Source organism: Mustelus asterias, chromosome 5 (assembly GCF_964213995.1).
Source record: "Mustelus asterias chromosome 5, sMusAst1.hap1.1, whole genome shotgun sequence".
Taxonomy (NCBI): domain Eukaryota; kingdom Metazoa; phylum Chordata; class Chondrichthyes; order Carcharhiniformes; family Triakidae; genus Mustelus; species Mustelus asterias.
The window spans coordinates 86,221,156-86,237,353 of NC_135805.1; the positions used below are offsets into that span (position 1 = coordinate 86,221,156).

Consider the following 16,198-nt stretch of genomic DNA (forward strand, 5'->3'; position numbering starts at 1 on the left):
TCGGCCCAACTTTGCAACCTGTCTAAGTCTTCCTGCAAACTACGACACCCTTCCTCACTGTCTACCACACCACCGACTTTGGTGTCATCAGCAAATTTGCTAATCCACCCAACTATACCCTCATCCAGATCATTAATAAATATTACAAACAGCAGTGGCCCCAAAACAGATCCCTGAGGTACACCACTTGTAACCGCACTCCATGATGAATATTTACTATCAACCACCACCCTCTGTTTCCTATCCGCTAGCCAATTCCTGATCCAATTTCCTAGATCAGCCCCAATCCCATACATCTGCATTTTCTGCAGAAGCCTACCATGGTGAACCTTATCAAACGCCTTACTAAAATCCATATATACCACGTCCACTGCCTTGCCCCCATCCACCTCCTTGGTCACTTTCTCAAAAAACTCAATAAGGTTAGTAAGGCACGACCTACCTGCCACAAAACCATGCTGACTATCACCTATCAATTCATTACTCTCCAAATAACTATAAATCCTATCCCTTATAATTTTTTCCAACATCTTGCCGACAACAGAAGTGAGACTCACCGGTCTATAATTCCCGGGGAAGTCTCTGTTCCCCTTCTTAAACAATGGGACAACATTCGCTAACCTCCAATCTTCTGGTACTATACCAGAGGCCAACGACGACCTGAAGATCAGAGCCAGAGGCGCTGCAATCACTTCTCTTGCCTCCCAGAGAATCCTTGGATAAATCCCATCCGGACCAGGGGATTTATCTATTTTCAGACCCTCCAGAATATCCTGCACATCCTCCTTATCAACTGTAATACTGTCTATTCTACTCCCTTGCAACCCAGTGTCCTCCTCAGCTATATTCATGTCCCCTTGCGTGAACACCGAAGAGAAATATTGGTTCAATGCTTCACCAATCTCCTCCGGTTCCACACATAACTTCCCTCTGCCATCTATAACTGGCCCTAAACTTGCCCTAACCAACCTTCTGTTCTTGACATACCTATAGAACGCCTTAGGATTCTCTTTAACCCTATCCGCCAAAGTCTTCTCATGTCCCCTTTTAGCCCTTCTAAGCTCGCTCTTCAACTCCCTCTTAGCCAATCTAAAGCTTTCTAGTGCACTACCCGAGTGCTCACGTCTCATCCGAACATAAGCCTCCTTTTTCTTTTTAACCAACAAAGAAACTTTTTTGGTGCACCACGGTTCCCTAGCCCTACCAATTCCTCCTTGCCTGACAGGGACATACCTATCACAGACTCGCAGTAGCTGCTCCTTGAAAAAACTCCACATGTCGGACGTTCCCAGTCCCTGTAATCTCCTAGTCCAACCTATGTTTCCTAATTCTCTCCTAATAGCCTCATAATTACCCTTCCCCCAGCTAAAACCACTGGCCCGAGGTTCATGCCTATCCCTTTCCATCACTAAGGTGAACGTAACCGAATTGTGGTCACTATCACCAAAATGCACACCAACTTCCAAGTCTAGCACCTGGTCTGGCTCATTTCCCAGCACCAGATCCAATATAGCCTCACCTCTAGTTGGCCTGTCTACATACTGAGTCAAAAAACCTTCCTGCACGCTTTGAACAAAAACTGACCCCTCTAACGAGCTAGAGCTATAACAATTCCAGTCAATATTAGTCAAGTTAAAATCCCCCATAACAATTGCCCTATTACTTTCACTCCTAAGCAGGATTGACTCCGCAATCCTTTCCTCAACCTCTCTAGAACTTTTAGGAGGTCTATAAAAGACTCCCAACAGGGTGACCTCTCCTCTCCTATTTCTAATCTCCGCCCATACTACCTCAACAGATAAGTCCTCATCAAACCTCCTCTCTGACACTGTGATACAATCTCTGACCAATAATGCTACCCCTCCCCCTCTTCTACCTCCTTCCCTACTTCGACTAAAACATTTGAACCCCGGGACCTGCAGCATCCATTCCTGCCCCTGCTCTATCCATGTCTCTGAAATAGCCACAACATCGAAGTCCCAGGTACTGATCCACGCTGCAAGTTCACCCACTTTATTGCGAATACTCCTGGCATTGAAGTATACACATTTCAAACCCTGCTCCACCCCACCTCTGCAATGCCGTGCATTGCAGTCCCCATCCATGCATCCCTCACTTTCAGCCCCACTACTCAGGATCCCTCCCCCCCCCCGAATCAGTTTAAACCTCCCTGCATGGCCTTAGCAAATTTACCCCCCAGGATATTGGTCCCCTTCTGATTAAGGTGTAGACCATCCTTCTCATAGAGGTCACACCTTCCCCAGTACGAGCCCCAATTGCTTAAGTACCTGAACCCCTCCCTCCTGCACCATCCCCTCAGCCATGAATTCAAACCTTCCCTCTCCCTATTCCTCTCTAAACTATCCCGTGGTACAGGCAAGAGTCCAGAGATAACCACTCTGTCAGTCTTGGCCTTTAGTTTCCACCCCAACTCCATAAATCCCTGCCTAATATCCCCTTCCCCTATCCTCCCTATGTCGTGTGTCCCCACATGTACAATAACTTGTGGTTTATCTCCCTCCCCCCTAAGAGTCCTGAATACCCTGTCAGACACATCCCGGACCCCAGCCCCTGGTAGGCAACACACCAACCCTGAGTCCCTACCTTTAGTTCCGACCCTCCTATCTGTCCCCTTAATTGTGGAGTCCCCAATCACAAGGCCCAGTCTTTTACAGCCCCTAACCACCTGAGCTTTCTCACTCGGCTCACCCCCAGAGATCTGCTCTCTATGCTCAGTTGATTCCTCCTCAACTGTAGCCTCCAGCACCGAAAACCTATTATGGAGGGGAACCGCCCCAGGGGATTGTCTTCCCGATTGCTTCTTACCCCTCCTCCTGGCATTGACCCAAGCCTCATTTCTAGGAGTTACTATTTCTCTATAACTCCTATCAACTTCCACCTCCGCCTCCCGAATTATGCGGAGTTCCTCTACCTCCCCCTCCAGCTCCTTTACACGCTCCTCCAGAAGCTGCAATCTAATGCACTTCTTACAACTAAAATCTCCTGAAACACTACTGGATTTCCTCACCACATACATCCCACAGGAGATGCAGCATACTGCCTGAACTGCCATCCCTGAAGCCATTACCAGCAAGAAAAAAAGAAAACAAAAAACTTCCCCACACTTATAATTAGGTTAGAGGAGGATGGAAGGGTGGGATCCTCTACCAGTGTAGAGGATCGGGTATCTCCTCTGCACCAATTTATAGGGCGAGGGGCCCGAGAGAAAAAAAAAAAACTACTACTGAGGGGGAACCTCCCAGGTAACTGACTTTTAAAGTTAAAATAAAAACCCTTCCCAGACTCCTTTGCTGCCCACTTCTAGTTTTCACTTTAAACTTGAAAAACTGCTGTTAAAGTAAAGGCCAAAAAAATACACACACTAGCTGACTAATTAAATAAATAAACAATTCAATTAATCCAATTAATCTCTTACCAGCACTGCTGCTTTTCAATCACCCCTCTCAGCTTGCTCCAGTGGATCAATGAGCAGTACAGCTTGTGAAATTGTCTCCAGACAGTACAGCTTGTGAAATTGTGCAAGTCCAGGAGGAAAGCTGTGGGGGTTACTGATAATGTGACATAAATCCAACATCCCGGTTTAGACCGTCCTCATGTGTGCGGAATTTGGCTATCAGTTTCTGCTCAGTGACTCTGCGCTGTCGTGTGTCGTGAAGGCCGCCTTGGAGAACGCTTACCTGAAGATCCAAGGCTGAATGCCCGTGACTGCTGAAGTGCTCCCCCACAGGAAGAGAACAGTCTTGCCTGGTGATTGTCGAGCGGTGAGGAGAACAGTGACCACGACACCACACAACCCTGCCACAGCAACCTCTGCAAGACGTGCCGGATCATCAACACGGATGCCATCATCTCACGTGAGAACACCATCTACCAGGTACACGGTACCTACTCTTGCAACTCGGCCAACGTTGTCTACCTGATACGCTGCAAGAAAGGATGTCCCGAGGCATGGTACATTGGGGAAACCATGCAGACGCTACGACAACGGATGAATGAACACCGCTCGACAATCACCAGGCAAGACTGTTCTCTTCCTGTGGGGGAGCACTTCAGCAGTCACGGGCATTCAGCCTTGGATCTTCAGGTAAGCGTTCTCCAAGGCGGCCTTCACGACACACGACAGCGCAGAGTCGCTGAGCAGAAACTGATAGCCAAGTTCCGCACACATGAGGACGGTCTAAACCGGGATGTTGGATTTATGTCACATTATCAGTAACCCCCACAGCTTTCCTCCTGGACTTGCACAATTTCACAAGCTGCACTGTCTGGAGACAATACACATCTCTTTAACCTGTGTTGAATGCTCCCTCCACCCCCATTGTCTGTACATTTAAGATCTGGCTGGCTGTAGAGATTTGCATTCTAATCAGTATTCTGTAATTTGATTTCTGTGTCTGTGCCCTGTTTGAGAACAGAGACCACTCCATCTGACGAAGGAGCATTGCTCCGAAAGCTTATGGTATTTGCTACCAAATAAACCTGTTGGACTTTAACCTGGTGTTGTGAGACTTCTTACTGTGCTTACCCCAGTCCAACGCCGACATCTCCACATCAATTTTCAGTGGTCATAATTCAGTTCATAACACACCCAATACTGGGTTTAAAACAATATTCGTTTTATGAGACTGAGGCTATTCTTAATGTCTACTCATGGAAAACAACATGACTGTATAGCTGTTAAGACATTTTTCGAGAACATGTAACTATATACTCACTAAGCTATTACATATAATTCTTTTGAAAATTTGTTTTTTTTTAACCTTAGAATCAGCAGGTTTAGTGGAGAATTTATCTCTTCTTTCCCCATTTTCATCGTAGAGAAGAACAACTCTGTCCACAGTGCAGACTGCAAACTTGCTGTTATTGGGTGCCCATGACATACATGTAACTTTTGCAGCACCATCCTGCGAAGAGGAAAGAAAGCTCAAATTCCCATGTTAGGGCTACATTAAAAGAGTATTAATCTCATTTCACATTGTTCTTCCTGAATTTCACATTAATTGTTCAAATGAGAAAATGGCCCTCATCTCAACCCCCACTCTCTGGCAATCCATTGAAACTTCTAAACATCTTCATATTCATTTTGATGTTGGTCCTGAACTAACCTTTCTCAATCTTTAATCTGCTTTTAAGTGCCAATTTCCAGGGCATGACTGAATGACTTTCTTTTTCATTAAAGATGGTTTTGATTTTTACAAGTGTAACATCCGAATAGTGTAAGATATGCAGCAAGTAGATTGCAGGTACAGTGTGTGGTAGTATTCAGAAAAGTGTGTCAACATCGTAATGGAAGTGTGGCCTTGGGATCAAGATGAGCAGTGATGGGGGTTCTGTAAAGTGAGAGAATTGAGGAGAGGGAGTGTTGGGTATGAGAATAGTAGAAATGGCATATTGTGGATGAGTTATGGTTTATAGAATTACTAAGCTTTAAATTTAGGAAGCATGATTAAAAAGTTTGCTGATGATGCATACATTGGCTGTGTGGTTCATAATGAGTTCAAAAGCTGCAGTCTGTCGGAAGATATCAATGAACTAATCAGATGGGCAGAAAACATGACTGAAATTGAAGAGTGTCCATCTAACAAAAAAACATTCATAAATGCAAGATAAAAACAAAGAATGCTGGAAATACTCAGGCAGCTATGGAAAGAAAAAAGACGTTTAACCTTTCAGGTCCATGACCATCCATTAGACCCTGCTTCATTATATTTCCAGCATCCACAGAATTTTGTTTTTATACAAAAGTGAGATTGATCAGTGAAGAGAGTAATCTGGGAATTACAGTCCCACAACACCAGGTTAAAGTCCAATAGGTTTATTTGGTAGCAAATTTGGTAGCGCTGCTCCTTCGTCAGGTAAGTCAAGACTTGATTACATGTAAAGATTCGCATTCCAACCATTATTTTGTAAATTGAGTTTGTGTCTTTATATGCCCTGTTTGTGAACACAACTCCCACTTACCTGATGAAGGAGCAGCGCTCAGAAAGCTAGTGGATTTTGCTACCAAATAAACCTGTTGGACTTTAACCTGGTGTTGTGAGACTTCTTACTGTATTTACCCCAGTCCAACGCCGGCATCCCCACATCAGTTACATTCCCGCACAGAGTGAAATTCAACTGTGAAAGTGACAAACTCCGACCCCACAACAACAGCCAACGGCCGGGAGGCCTATGGGATGTCTTGAGGATGCGAGAGGCGCCACGCCAATGCAAAGTTCCCCCCACCTCACCTTTGCAGGAGGGCTGTGGAGCTCTGCGATCACCCACATTCACGGTTAAAATGGGAACCACGCAACAAATGGCAGCCGTTTCCCCATGGCCAGTAAAATAAAACACCGGGGGGGGGGGGGGGTTGCAGGCCGTGCTGCTACTCTGTGCAATTCGACTTAGCTGCGGCCTCTCTCGCTCTCCGGCCGCCTGTTACCTGAGGGCTCAGCAGGGTTTTCAGGTGTTTCAGCTGCATTGCCCCGACTCCTTTGTTTCTGCTCCGGATCCGAACCCGCCGCCGTTTCCCTGGTTACCGCCCGACCACGCCCCCTCATTCGCGTCATTATGACGTTACATCTATTATGACGTAAGGCCTCTTTATGACCGAGCGCTCGAAGTCGCGCGCTCTTGAGAAAAGGTGTCAGTTATTTTTGAAATGAACCGTTAAAAAGACAAGGGGCCGAACTCTCGGTCCCGAATGGTGGGGTGGGCCAGGCCGCTCCGATTCGGGACGACGATGATGACGTGGGAAGGATGTGCTGACACGTTGCGCAGTCCTCTCCTCCTCCCACCGCAGCTGGGGGATCTTAAGAGTGGAAATTAAGATGGAGCCGGAATAAAAATACTGCTTTGGTTGGGAAGAAAAGTTTTAAAACTGGTTCCGCTCATCTTCCCGACAAAAAGTGGAGATGCCGGGGATTGAACCCGGGGCCTCATACATGCAAAGCATGCGCTCTACCACTGAGCTACATCCCCGTGATGGAGCTGGCGGACGATTGCGTTACAGATGCTTCAGTTGGCTGGAGTCTGTTCGTGGAGGTTTAATTTTGTCATTCACTCCTCTCATTTTGTGGCCCCCAGTACAGCAAATAAGGAGGGCCATTCGGCCTCTCGTGTCCATGCCAACTCTCTGCAAAGTTTAAAGTTTATTTATTAGTGTCACAAGTAGGCTTACATTAACATGCAATGAAGTTCCTGTGAAAATCCCCTGGCAACTCACCTGAAAAAGGGGCTTGGAGCTCTGAAAGCTTGTGTGGCTTTTGCTACCAAATAAACCTTTTGGACTTTAACCTGGTGTTGTTAAACTTCTTACTGAACTCACCCAGTCACACCTCTCCCTGTAGCCCTGTAATTTTTTTTCCCTCCTCATACTCAATCCTCTTTTGAAATCTACGATTGAATCTACCCCTACCACAGCTCTCAAGCAGCGCTGTTCAGGAACCCTAAATACTCACTGTGTAAAAAAACTTTTTCCCTAAGTCACCTTTGGTCCTTTTGCCAATCACCTTATATTGGTCTTCTACCAATGGAAAGCCTCCTCCTGATATTAATTTCCCAGTGTAGACATGATGGGCCAAATGGCCTCCTCCTGCATCAGATCAATCCTGATTTTTGAGAACACTGTCCAGACCCCTCGTGATTTTGAACACTTCCATCAAATCGCCTCTTAACCTTCTCTGTGGAGAACAGTCTCGGCTTCTCCAATTGATTCTTGTAACTGAAATTCCACAATGCCGGAACTATTCTTTTAAATTTTTTCTGCACCCTCTAAAACCTTCATAAAATTATGATGGCCAGGATCTCACGCAATCCTCCAGTTGAGATTGAACCAGGTTGGTCATAATCTTCTTGCTTTGATACTCTCTGCTTCTAATTATTCTCAGTAAGAAGTCTCACAACACCAGGTTAAAGTCCAACAGGTTTATTTAAACATTTAAATAAACCTGTTGGACTTTAACCTGGTCTTGTGAGACTTCTTACTGTGCTTACCTCAGTCCAACGCCGCATCTCCACATCACTCTAATTATTCTGCACAGCATCCCGTATGTTTTTTTATAAACATTTTCTCAACTTGCCCTACCTTCTATGATTTATGAATATATGCCCCCAGTTCATCCACCTCCTTTAGAATTGCGCCATTTAGTTTATATTGCCTCTGCTTATATTTTGTCTTAACAAAATATGACATTTTATACTTCTCTATATTAAATTTCATCTGCCATGTGTCTTCATCCGTTCCAGCAGTCTGTCTGGAAGTCTATCACTATCTTCCTCATTATTATGCATCTTTAAGAACCTATGTTGTATGGTTAAATGTTCCCTTATACAGTGTTACAACAGTGCATGATGGTGGAGAGTAATGTTCGTTCTCATTGGGTCGGTGGGGGCACGCTGGTGTGGTTGTTCTGTTGTGTATATACGTAATAGCAGATTGTGTGTTTTATTTTGGTTCTTAGTAAACTGTATTGAAGTCATCTACAATCTCCATCCTGCACGTTTTATGTCAAATTTTTAAATTGTGCCCTGTACCCCGAAGTCCCAATCATTAATATATATCGAGAAAAGCAGTAGCCCTGGCATCAAACCCTGGGAAACACCATTTCCTTCCTCCAGGCTACAAACATTTGCCACTACTCTCTTTGCTGTCACTTAGCAAATTAGGTATTTATAAAAAAAGAAAATAATTACATTTGTATAGCACATTTTATGACCACTAGGCATCTCAAATCACTTTACAGCCAATTAGGTACATTTTTTGAAGTGTAGTCACTGTTATAGAATCATATAATTATAGGATGGTTACAGCCTAGAAGGAGGCCATTCAGACCTTCCTGTCTGTGCTGGCTCTCTGAAGGAGCAATTCACTTCGTGCCACGTCCCTGCCTTTTCCCATAGATCTGCAAATTTTCTTCTTACACATAATGTAATACACTGCACCACAATTCTTGTACTGTAGTGTTTTACACTTTTAGATTATATCAAGTTGTCCAAGATCTGGCGCACCTCCCCCAGCTTCCACTAGAGGGAGTCAGACCCAAAGACATATAACTGAGTTTTCTGACTTCAACTCAAACTTCAGCTTAAGGAGTGAAGTTTGCAGAATTATTCCTGGTAGGCTTATTTACAACTAGTTTTGATTAGTTTCACTGGATTGTAATTTTCCTGGAAAGTATAAGGGTCTGGGTGAAACTCCTCAGTAAATATTCCCCCAACAGGAGGGAACAATAGTCGGGTTCATGAGTCTCTGATACATAAGATAGAACAAAGAAAATTACAGCACAGGAACAGGCCCTTCGGCCCTCCAAGCCTGCACCGACCATACTGCCTGACTTAACTAAAACCCCCTACCCTTCCGGGGACCATATCCCTCTATTCCCATCCTATTCATGTATTTGTCAAGACGTCCCTTAAAAGTCACTACCGTATCTGCTTCCACTACCTCCCCCGGCAATGAGTTCCAGGCACCCACCACCCTCTGTGAATGAGACTATTTAAGTTTTAAATATACACATATTTATTTGAATAAGAAATCATGTAATTTGATGATTATATGAAAAGCATAAATCATTAAACTGGATAATTCCAAAAAAATAAAAGTTAACTAGAGAATCCAAATGTTAGACTTTACTTGTGACAGATACAAGATATTTTTGAGAGAAAGTAAGGATATGGAAATCCATCAAATGTTTAAGTATGATTACCTTAATTCCTGAGGCGTGAAACTCATTAAATTCATAACAGATCTGCAGCTAATCTAAACAGCCTCACGAATCCCCAAATATTTCAGTTTGGTTTGAGATTAATACAATTAATTTTGGGGTTGTATAACTAATGGTTAACGCGGAAGATGTTCTTTTGATCAATGGGGAAAGGGCAGGAAAGTGGATGTGAGGAATGTCATCGGATCACTCATGATCCTATTGAAGGCTCAAGGGGTTGAATGGCCGACTCCTGTTCCTATTTTGTATGGTCTTATGGAAAGACCACCCAAAATAATATCCTCTGTTGGGTAAAAGAAGCAGGTTGACTTCACAGTACCTCTCAATTTGTTCCTCGAGATCCATCCCACTAGTTGTGGCCTGTGGAATAACAAGGGTGGCAACTAAATGACTAAGAAATGTTATTTTAAATTTATTCCTGAAAACTAAGTGACAATCATGTTTGGTCAATTTTGTTTCGTCAAGGTAGCGAAAGCTAATAAGCCCTGAGGCCTAGCATTCTTTTATCTGCTGGCCGTTTTCATTACCAAGGTTATCTGTGCTAGTGTAATAGCAAGAACTATAGAGTATCATTTTTTAGATGTGTGGATTTCCTTTCGGTGAATTCACATTGTTATGAAGAGAGTTAACCACATTGGGTTTTAAAATTAGTTTTGACTCTTATTAAAATGTTTTCCTGTCAGTTTAACTGAAGTAACTTTTAACCTAATATTCTTTATTAATTCCATATTGACTTTTATTCCTTTACAGTACCTCTCAGTTTCCCTACAATGTGTTCCTCTATATTTGTCCCACTAGTTGTGGCCTGTAAAATACATCCTGTCGTCTAATGGCACGTCTATTGTTTCTTAACTTTAACCAAATAGATTATGTCCTTGATCCCTCAAGTACATCCTCTTTCTCCAATGCTGCAATATTCTCCTTTATGATGTGGAGATGCCGGCATTGGACTGGGGTAAACACAGTAAGAAGTTTAACAACACCAGGTTAAAGTCCAACAGGTTTATTTGGTAGCAAATGCACTAGCATTTGCTACCAAATAAACCTGTTGGACTTTAACTTTAATTGTTAAACTTCTTACTATATTCTCCTTTATCCATACATCCACCCAAACTCCTTTCTTTCTTTCCCTCTTTCCTGAACTCCTTTTATCCTGGAATATTTGATACCTAGTCTTACCCTTTCTGAACCAAGTCTCTGTTATTGTCGTGGCTTCATATTCCCAAATGACTAATTGCACTTATACCTCAGCAGCATTTTACGTAATGTTTTGTGGATTTCCACACACGTCCTATGAACCTAATTTAGATTTTCTTGTGATTTCTTTTAGTCTGCACTCACCTAAGACCTTACTATTTCTTATCCTCGTGCCATAGGTCTCTCCCAATCCTTTTTTCACCTTGTTTCCCCTTTCTATTGCTACATCCTGGTGCCCATACCCATCATAAATTAGTATAAACCTGCATCAACATCCTTAACTACACCCCTCCTCCCCAACCCCCACCCCCTGCCTCCGGATGTTCTTCCCAGCTCTATTGAGGTACAACCCATCTCATCTGTATAGGCTCCAGCTTCCCCAGAACTGGTCTCAATGTCCCAAGAATCTAAAACCTACCCACTTGCACCACTTCTCCAGCCATGCATTCACCTGCACTACCTTCCTATTCCTATACTCAGTGTGTGGCACTGGGAGAAATCTGGTGATTAAATATTTTTGTTAATCACCTGCCTAGCTCCCAAAAATTTGGCTGCTGAATCCCACCCCTCTGCCACCGATATTGATATAGACCATGACCTCTGCCTGCTTACTCTCCAGTGGCCCCTCATCTAAGTTCGCAGTCTATGGACATTATAACTTTTAAGGGAGAGGATGATCCAATGCTGTTCAATGGTACAGTGGTTCCTGTCTAGTGACATGGGTGGGAGCCACTGTGAGTGTATTTATTGATTCCTCACATCAATTCAGAGGTCATTGAAGAGTAGCATAGCATGATTTCTTATCAGAATATATAATCAATGGCAACCCTTTAATGTCAGTTTATCCTACTCATTTCTTTTGGTTAGAAAGCTCATTGATTTTAAAATGCAAGTTATTTCATTATAGGTAACTTCTGCCAGAGAGCACAATGTTAGGCATTGCAGCAGGCTTGCACAATCTGAACATTGCCTCACCTTGTTTGATCATTATCAGTAGATCAACCTCATATCTGTCCAAAGAGTGCTTGTTATTGCTGCTTTTAATTTTCTAACCATTGTCAAGAGCAGAAACACAAACAGCAACGAAACATAATGCAGACAGAAAGTACTGGATAAACTCAGCAGGACTGGCAGCATTTCTGGGGAGAGGAACAAAGTTAACATTTCAAGACCATGTGACCCTTCTACAGAATAAAATATGTTTGGAAAACTTCTGTCTCATTTTTCTGTTATTATTTTACTTTGGGTTTCACGAGTTGAACAGATTTGCTTTAAAGGCAACCAACATCAATGTTGCTGAAGAAAACTACATCATTGACAGAATATTAACAGGTCTTTTCACTGTATACCAACATGTATTGGTATACAGTGAAAAGTATTGTTTCTTGCGCGCTACACAAAGCATACCATTGATAGAGTACATAGGGGAGAAGGAAAGTAGAGGGTGCAGAATATAGTGTTACAGTCATAGCTAGAGCGTAGAGAAAGATCAGCTTAATATAAGGTAGGTCCACTCAAAAGTCTGATGACAGCAGGGAAAAAGCTGTTCTTGAGTCAGTTCGTACGCGATCACAGACTTTTCTAACTTTTTTCCAACGGAAGACGGTGGATGTGAGTACGTCCGGGGTACGTGGGGTCCTTGATTATGCTGGCTGTTTTTCCGAGGCAGCGGGAAGTGTAGACAGGGTCAATGGATGGGAGGCTGGTTTGCGTGATGGACTGGGCTACGTTCACAACCCTTTGTAGTTTCTTGCAGTCTTGGTCAGAGTAGGAGCCATTCCAAGCTGTGATACATCTGGAAACATGGTGCATCTGTAAAAATTGGTGAGAGTCGTAGTGGACGTGCCAAATTTCCTCAGCCTCTTGAGAATGTAGAGGCGTTGGTGGTCCTTCTTAACTATAATGTCGGCATGGAGGGACTAGGACAGGTTGTTGGTGATCTGGCCACATAGAAACTTGAATCTCTTGACCAATTCCACTTCATTCCCATTGGTGTAATCAGGGGCACGTCCTCCACTATGCTTCCTGAAGTCGAAGAGAGATTTTAAAGTAAAGTAAAGCTTATTTATTAGTCACAAGTAGGCTTACACTCACACTGTAATGAAGTTACTGTGAAAATCCCCTAGTTGCCACACTCAAGCGCCTGTTTGAGTAAACTGAGGGAGAATTTGATATGGCTAATGTACCAAACCTGCACATCTTTGGACTGACATTTTTACTGACAAGGAGAGATTATTGTCATCGCACCATTTCACCATTCTCTATCTCGTTCCTGTACTCCGCCTCATCATTGCTTGAGATCTGACCCATAAGAGTGGTGTCATCAGCCAACTTGAAAATGGAGTTGGAGCGGAATTTGGCCATACAGTCATAGGTGTATGAGTATGGTATAATGAGTATAGTAAAGGGCTGAGGACACAGACTTGCAGGGCACCGATGTTGAGGATAATCATGGAGGAGGTGTTGTTGCCTATCCTTACTGATTGTGGTCTGTGGGTTAGGAAGTCTAAAATCCAGTTGCAGAGGGAGGAACTGATCCCCAGGCCTTGGAGTTTAGAGATGAGTTTTGTGGGGATAATGTTGTTGAAGGCTGAGCTGTAGTCAATAAATAGAAGTCTGACATAAGTGTCTTTGTTATTTAGGTGTTCCAGGACAGAGTGTAGGGCCAAGGAGATGGCGTCTGCTGTAGACCTGTTGCGGCTATAGGCAACCCAGGCTCTCTGGGAGGTCGGATCCATGCCATAACTAACCTTTCGAAGCACTTCATAATGTTGGATGTCAGAGCCACCGGGCGATAGTCATTAAGGCACGCTGCCTGGCTTTTCAAGGGCCAGTCCTTGTCCTTGTTGTTGGTGTGTTATGTAAGGCTGAATCTTAATAGAAAAGCAACAGCATGTTAACAGTGCACACTATTATTCATGTGCAAATCAGCTAGCAGGTTCAGGGGATCAAGAGTTGTGCCATGAGCTTTAAATGTCCTGATGTTGTTGGTTAATTTATGCCACTCTGCTGTTTACTTCACATAAACAGCATCTTGCCCTTAGTTTCTCTGTTATTTTTAAAAACTTGCTTAATTTGCCCACTAATTATCCATCAAACTCACCACAGAAATTTACGAGCATAAGCACTCTTTAACAACATAATAGCCTGGATTTTAGGTTGTAAAGATGAGGAAACTGTCAGAGTTCATTGTCACAACTGTGAAGCTTGCAGTTCACAGAGGCGCATTTAAATGTGGAAGTCCAGAAGTCACTGATACTCCACGCAATATGCTGTTGAAGTCCCTGAAGATATAAATCTTTTGAAATCATTTGAATTGATGTGAACTTCTGCTTTTAGACAAATAATCTTGTAAAAATCCTTGACATTTTATGGCTTCTTATATGAGGTGTGATTGGGTTTTTAACTATGTTCTAAGTTCATAATTGTTGCTGAATATCCTGTTTGGCTCCGAAAGACTCTTTTATATTTGTGAAATGTCACATTTTTCCATCATGATAAAAAAACTCAGAATTTTAAAATTAAAAAAATGCGTAAACAAAAAAAACATTGATCATATTTCACCTACCTTAATTCTATGTGTTTGTCCTAATCATTATTTCACTTTAAGTAAAATATTTAAAATGTGAAGGATCATCAGCAGTTTTTGACATCCTGCTTTTCCAGCTGTGAGAATTCTTCAAGCGGTAGGCTGCTTAGCCTGCTTGATAATATCATTGTTGCCGCTCTCTGAGGTCCCTTGAGCTGAGGCTCGAATCAAAATAATGTCAGGAAAAGGAAACCCACGTCATAGAGATTGCTGGATCTTTGTTGGCAGATTTCTTTGTGGTCAATAGTGAGTGCTGTCACTTCACCACTGACATGGAATCTGAACCAGTAATGGTTAATGCAAAGCCACTCAACCTCTCTGACCCAGAATATGAATAATTTGAACGATTGAATTGCATTCCTTCGGGTGGTAAATTGTCATTCGTGACTTAAAAATGTTGAAATTTTATTTAATTCCTTACTTTTCCATTCTCTCTTCATCTAATTTTCCTTGCCCTCTCTGTTTTCCTCATGTACCTGACTTAACATTGAATTCTCCCTGTGATTCAGCCTTCTACTCAGTTCTTCCTCTGTTCCTTTCTCAATTTTAAAATCGCATTGGCTTTCTCAGATATGCTGTTCGCCTTGGTGTTCATTAATGTCCCAGATATACTGATGTCCTCACCACTCAATTATTAGTTCACACTTAAAAGAGTTTAAGATTTTTTGAGCTGAAAGGTGCAGGACAACTAAGAGCAAAAACAGAAAGATGTTGGAAAATCTCAGCAGGTCTGACAATGTCTGTGGAGAGAGAACAGAGCCAACGTTTTGAGTCTAGATGACCCATCACCAGAGCTGGACAAAGGATCATCTGGACTCGAAACGTTGGCTCTACTCTGTCCACAGATGCTGTCAGACCTGCTGAGATTTTCCTGCATTTTTCTGGTTTTGTTTCAGATTCCAGCATCCACAGTTTTTTTGCATTTATCTAACTAATTTAGCCAATTGTCTTTTTTGCTAAAATAAAATCAAAATACTGGAGATGCTGGAAATCTGAAATGAAACCAGCAAATGTTGAGAAAAAGCAGCAGCCGGAATTTTACCACCCCACCCGCCACAGGAATTGGAGCGGACGAGGGGCGAACAGTGGGACGGTCTGTTGACCTCAGACGGGATTTCATGGTTTTGGGACGAACAAGGCCATAAAATCCCAACCAGCAGGTCTGAAAGCATCTGTGCAGAGAGAAACAAAGTTAACATCCACATGAATTTTTCAGTTTTTCCAGCACTTTCTGTGTTTGTATCTTTTTTGCTAAACTCATTGGTGGCAGAATAGTCACTTAATTCATTACCTTGATAGAGAAGATTCCAGTAGTAATGCCAACATTACTCCTCCACCATCAAATGTGACTGTTGTTTCAAGTTGCAAATGAACCAGCAATTTACACTCTTGATATCAGCAAGACTGAAGCCATTCTGTTCAATTACCATGGAAAACTTTGCGCCTTAGGCAACAGAAAAAAAAACACAAAAACAGAAAATGTTGGAAAATCTCAGCAGGTCTGACAGCGTCTGTGGAGAGAGAATATGTTGGCTCTATTCTCTCTCCACAGATGTTTTCAGACCTGCTGAGATTTTCCAGCATTTTCTGTTTTTGTTTCAGATTCCAGCATCCACAGTAATTTCCTTTGAGTCTCAACTCCTTCTCAGCTCTTCATTTATGCTGGACAAAGTGATGCACAACA

At 42.9% G+C, this 16,198-nt stretch overlaps 1 protein-coding gene and 1 non-coding gene across 3 annotated transcripts in view; both read right to left on the bottom strand.

Moving 5' to 3' along the window:
* Positions 1–6,559, bottom strand: part of ift172 (intraflagellar transport 172) — a 109,257-nt gene extending 102,698 nt beyond the window's left edge. For both annotated transcript variants that reach the window (XM_078212954.1, XM_078212955.1), the window contains exons 1-2: positions 6,446–6,559; positions 4,782–4,925 (exon numbers count right to left, since the gene is read on the bottom strand). In XM_078212954.1, coding sequence (XP_078069080.1) covers positions 4,782–4,925; positions 6,446–6,484 — 183 coding nt within the window. In that variant the 5' untranslated portion in view covers positions 6,485–6,559. The remainder of the gene's footprint in view (positions 1–4,781; positions 4,926–6,445) is intronic.
* Positions 6,560–6,912: 353 nt separating this feature from the next.
* Positions 6,913–6,984, bottom strand: trnaa-ugc (transfer RNA alanine (anticodon UGC)). The gene has a single exon. It is a non-coding gene; the product is annotated as a tRNA-Ala (tRNA).
* Positions 6,985–16,198: the final 9,214 nt, after the last annotated feature.